The 6000-nt window shown below is 35.2% G+C and overlaps 1 protein-coding gene across 1 annotated transcript in view; it reads right to left on the bottom strand.

Annotated features, from left to right (window-relative positions):
* LOC137616415 (asparagine-rich protein-like) overlaps positions 1-6000 on the bottom strand; it is a 98420-nt gene continuing 92420 nt past the window's right edge. The window contains exons 4-5 of the mRNA XM_068346156.1: positions 5801-5947; positions 1-227 (exon numbers count right to left, since the gene is read on the bottom strand). Coding sequence (XP_068202257.1) covers positions 1-227; positions 5801-5947 — 374 coding nt within the window. The remainder of the gene's footprint in view (positions 228-5800; positions 5948-6000) is intronic.

Raw genomic sequence — 6000 nt, 5'->3', positions numbered from 1 at the left:
TTACACATGTTCGTACACTGTAACGGTATTTCTGTTTTCGCTCCCCCTTGCACTGATAGCAACCAGTTTAAGGAGTTTCTTCTGCGCCTCCATTAGGTCAATACCTGGTAGGTTTAGGCCAACATAGCTATCTGGGTGCTCTTCATTCTTAACAAGGCCACCATTGAGAGTCATGAGCTTCTTTGCATGGCTTATAGTGACTTCTTGCTTGTGTCTTTTTTCAGTATCTTCAAGGAGATCCTTGGGGTTTAGCTGGATATCTATTCACTGCTTCAGACTAGCTGCAGATTGTTCTCTATGTCCACTTTTAGCATCTTAATAGAAAGATATCTGTCTGAGGCTCGAGGTAAGGATGGCGGGTTCATCCTTGCCAAGATTCTTGGGCAGGATGTGTTGTACTATGCTAGCAGTATTTTTATATTTCAGAAGCAGGTCTTCTGATTCATTGATTTGGAGTTCTCTGGCATCCTCCAGGTCTTCTGAAAACTATTAAACCTTTGCTTTTATGGTTTTAAATTGAATTTCCTTTTGTTGTTTATTTATAACAAACGATATTGGCGTCAATTACCTTTGATGTCATGATGCCAGAAAACTCAAAATCAATCAATCAATCTCTATGAAGAAGGAGTTTCTCTACTGCTCTAATAGTCCGAAACAAGCCTTTAGTGTATAGTCGTTCTGTTAAGCAATTTTTATCAAATACTGAAGTACTTGAGGCATCACTTATTTTAAAACAAAACGTTTCTATTTTTCAGTACCCTTTCTTGTCTTCAGGGCTAGAGTCTTGTAGAATACCAAATTTTTAAATGTGTATTCTATTTATTCAACTTTTTTAACAGCTATTTGCCAATAATTAATGGCCTTCATGGGTCATTTTTACAAATAAAACTCCTTATATAATGGCACAGCATTCATACAAGAATTAGGAATCTAGAAACATAAATGAAGTCTCCCACAACAACACTTCCTGAGGCTACAGGGTAAGTTCTGGAGGCAGGATGTGGAATACCCTCTTGTTCGTGGGGAGGACCTAGTCAGGAAATTTGTATGTTCAACACAGACAGCTGTGTTCTGATGTACACTAGGTAGTCACTGTACCAACCGTGTGTCACACGATCGTACATAGTTCATTTTGTGTATATATTATGCTTGTATCTTCGCTCTTCCCTCGCACTAAAAAGAACCAGAATAAAAATGTCTGCTTTTCTTCTCTGTAACAGTGTCTGTTTTTTAACATGAAATTTCTTGTTGCTTTGAGCTTTTGTATATAAAGGAGAGTGTTCTATAATAAATTTACTTGGTTGCTTTCATATTGTCTTTGAGTCACAACCTTTTCTCGGCCCGTCACATCACCATCACCCCATTTTCCTCATGAACAAATCCTGTGTCTTTAATAAAGTCATTTAGTGGAGTTTTTTTTTGTCATGTGCATTAACGAAATGTTGATATATCGCCCCCATCATTACAATAAGCTTAAAAGTTTCCTCCTGATAGCCACTTGTCGTTGTGTGGCCAATGTAGCTTATATTGAGAGGGTTACATTCTCTTACGGAATATTTAAATTTATAAACTACATTGGTTGCAGGACTCTTTAGGTACTCTGGAGGCATAGCTTTTTCCATCACAGTGACTTACTAAGTTTAGCTAGCCGTAGTTTTTTTTTTTTTCTCTCTCTCTCTCTCTCTCTCTCTCTCTCTCTCTCTCTCTCTCTAAATGGTGCCATTGGTTTTACCCCATAGGTGACGATTCTCATAAGGACATCATCTTGTCTGTAGTCTGTTCAGTAATCTACAGTAGATTATGATATAGATATAGAGAAGTATATCCTCATTGTATTTATTTTAATCATGTACTTGAGTGTAAAATCCTTACATAAACACTTGATTCACACTTTCCTCTGTTTTAACCAACACTGATCTTCCCTATAAGTCAATGTATCTTGCATAATTTTCAATCAGTTTATACATACATCTTCCTGGGTTTGCCATATTTGTAAGGGTCCTCTCTTTTATTGTAAAAAGGGTACATATAGTTTTAAGATGCATCCGAGAGTTTTTGATAGGTTGCCTCATATAGATAAACTGGCGAGAGCATGCATAGAAAAGAATACATTATTTGAAGGTTTTGGTGATGAATGACAAATTTGTTATAGTAAAGGATTTTATATCGAAAAAGTGTAGGAGATAACATGCCACTTGAGTCACTTAACTTACAAGTGGTGTTTTTAGTTGCCGTAAAGCTGTGGGAATTATTAAAAGGTTCATTCGTTTTGTAGTATTGTATAATAGTAGTTGTGATTTGTGGATAGTCTGTCTGAAGCTGCATTGAGAGGGATAAAAAAATTTTTTATCTTCCTCTTATGAGTGAAACGAGCATTGAGGAACATTTATATCATCCAACAGAGAGCAACTGTGCAATTAATTGTGGCATAGATGCACTCATTATTAAGTAACACTTATATATATGTTTCGCAAAAGGTGGACAATAGCCAAATGTGTACATTTTGCAATTAATTTTGCCTATTGTGTACAATTTGCAGCGCTTGGTGCCTGCAAATTGTACATAATAGGCAAAAGTAATTGCAAAATGTACACATTTGGCAATTATCCACATTTTGCGTAACATATACATCATATAAATATGTTTGACTCCCATAAATGATACATATAAACTTTGATGTACTGGTCTTTGAAAATATGAAAATTAAAGTGATTACCAAATTTAACCTCAGCATGTTGAGAGACATACATGGGACAGGGTAAATAGCAAACCCATAGGTTACTTATTATTATTATTATCATTATTATTATTATTATTATTATTATTATTATTATTACTTGCTAAGCTACAACCCTAGTTGGAAAAGCAGGATGCTATAAGCCCAAGGGCTCCAACAGGGAAAATAGCCCAATGAGGAAAGGAAACAGGAAAAATAAAAGATTTTACGAACAGTAACAACATTAAAATAAACATTCCTATATAAACTATTAAAACTTTAAACAAAACAAGTGGAAGAGAAATAAGATAGAATAGTGTGCCAGAGTGTACCCTCAAGCAAGAGAACTCTAACCCAAGACAGTGGAAGACCACAGAGTATACCCTCAAGCAAGAGAACCCAAGACAGTGGAAGACCATGGTACAGAGGCGTTACACGCGTTTGTACATATCCGACATGCTAGAACATAATATATGAATAACCCTTCATGTTTATTACCTGGCATCGATAATGAAACGGACTAAGCATACACGTTAACTTATTACCTCGTTCAGTGTGTGGCCTAGGTAGGGGAAGGAATAAATGGCCAAGGTCAGACTATGGAATGGTGTTGTTGTTATTGTTTTTTTTTTTTTTTTTTTTTTTTTTTTTTTTTTTTTTTTTTTTTTTTTTTTTTTTACTGAATAAAACAGAGAACACTCGAATAAAAGAAATGCAAGTAGTAGATGTTGCAGTTTTGCCATATTTAAGGCACTACAAGTAGATGATTTTTTTAAAAAAAATTTATAAAATACGTGATGATGGTATTGAGTTTTTTTTTTTTTTTTTTTTTTTTTTTTTTTTTTCCATCACTGAATAAAACAGAGAACTCTCGAATAAGGAAATGCAAGTAGTAGATGTAGCAGTTTTGCCATCTTTAAGGCACTGAAAGTAGATGATTTTTTTTACAGATTTTATAAAATACGTGATGATGGTATTGAGTTTTTTTTTTTCCCTCACTGAATAAAACAGAGAACTCTCGAATAAATAAATGCAAGTAGTAGATGTAGCAGTTTTGCCATCTTTGAGGCACTGCAAGTAGATGATTTTTTTTTTTTTTTTTACAAATTTTATAAAAAACGCGATGATGGTATTGAGGATGGAAGATGGGGATGTGATGTCTGAAGTCAAGGGGAAATATAAGAGAGACAGAGAAAGAATAACGCACCGTTATTTAAAGGGTAGAAAAAAATTTTGGGGATATATAAGAGACAGAGAGAAACAACAACACACCCTTATTTAAAAGGTAGAAAAAATTTTAGAGAAAATCTAAAAGAGATAGAGAGAAAGAACAACGCATCCTTATTTAAAAGGTAATGAAATTGTAGAGAAAATATAAGAGAGACAGCGAAACAGCAACGCACCCTTATTTAAAAGGTAGAAGAAATAATGCAGAAGAAATATAAGATAGAAAGAACAACGCACCCTTATTTAAAGGGTAGAAAAAATAATGCAGAAGAAATATAAGATAGAGAAAGAACGACGCACCCTTATTTAAAGGGTAGAAAAAATGTAGAGGAAATATAAGAGACAGAGAGAAAGAACATCGCACCCTTATTTAAAGGGTTGAAAAAATAATGCAGAAAAAATATAAGATAGAGATAGAAAGAACAACGCACCCTTATTTAAAGGGTTGAAAAAAAATGTAAAGGAAATATAAGAGACAGAGAGAAAGATACATCGCACCCTTATTTAAAGGGTAGAAGAAAAAAAAATGTAGGGGATATATATATGGCTCCATGCAACGTTATGAGGCCCATTAAACATTGTCCCCCTTTCCCCATAGAGAACAGACCAGGCAGCCAAGGTAACTATAACCATAAAAGTATGACATTAGTGCCGAAAATATATGACATAATTAACATATTATCCGCAAGGTTACCCGGATGAACAAACACTGAAACCAGGTGTGGGGGGAAGACGGAAGGGCGCTTCGGGTGATAACAGGGTACGGGAAGGAAGGGAAGGAGGGTCGGAAGGGAAGGGAGGGGCTTGTAGGACCTCGCTTATTCTCAATTTATGAAAAAGAAATAGGAGAAGGGAGAGATCATTGATCCTCGTAATGGTTTCATGGGGGGGAAAATAAACGTAACTAGCGTCGTAAAAATAGTTAATTAGGGGTTGAAATGAACGAGAGAGAGAGAGAGAGAGAGAGAGAGAGAGAGAGGGGTATGTTATAGTAGTAACATATAAGCTTGAGAGAGAGAGAGAGGTATGTTACAGTAGTAACTTATAAGCTTACGAGAGAGAGAGAGAGAGAGAGAGAGAGAGAGAGGTATGTTACAGTAGTAACATATAAGCTTACGAGAGAGAGAGAGAGAGAGAGAGGAGAGAGAGAGAGAGGTATGTTACACATATTATAAGCTTACGAGAGAGAGAGAGAGAGAGAGAGAGAGAGAGAGAGACTGTAACATATTAGAAGCTTACGAACAACAATTATTGTAAAATTTACTGTTGTATATAAACACAGACATGAACAATAGTAAGAACCATGAACATGACGTTGACTGAACAAAATTATGTGAATATAACTAATACTTGTCTTGGACTTTGTTTTTTTTAATAGGGTGTATGGGGGTTCTTTTGCAATTACTATTCATGTCTCTATACTTCTATTGAATTAGTGAATTACATTTTGAATTAATTGAGGATAAATAACTGTTAGTGAATGTTTCTTTAAAAGGTTTAAATGCCACTCATGAATGACGGGGGCCAGGGACAGTGGCAATGCCCTATCGAGCAGTAAATTTTATAATAATTGTTGGTCGTAAGTTTCTAATATACTGTAACATAGATACCTCTCTCTCTCTCTCTCTCTCTCTCTCTCTCTCTCATACTCACGCAGATACATATATAAACACATGGGTAATAAACAGTATATATATATATATATATATATGTTTGTATATATATGCATTATATATATATATATGCATATATATATGTGTGTGTGTGTGTAATGTATGTATATATGTATGTATTTGTATTTAAAAGTTCAATCAACCAATGTAACCTAATGAATGATTGTAACACCTCTCGGCTTACGTTTGATCGGACAGTGGATCGCTATGGTTCTTCGTTCATTGAAGGTTGTGTTAGCATATTGGAAACGCCCTGTCTCGCGTTCTGCCAGATTCGGGTTGGAGACCCGCTCTAGATCGATAGTTTTTTTAGTTTCTGTAACCTCACCATCTAAAGATGGGATTTGTGGGAGCCTAAAGGTATGCCTGCTGAGTCATCAGAAC

Source organism: Palaemon carinicauda, chromosome 2, assembly GCF_036898095.1.
Source record: "Palaemon carinicauda isolate YSFRI2023 chromosome 2, ASM3689809v2, whole genome shotgun sequence".
Lineage (NCBI taxonomy): Eukaryota > Metazoa > Arthropoda > Malacostraca > Decapoda > Palaemonidae > Palaemon > Palaemon carinicauda.
The sequence above is the reverse complement of the archived record's forward strand: the minus strand, read 5'-3'. Positions and strand labels throughout refer to the sequence as shown.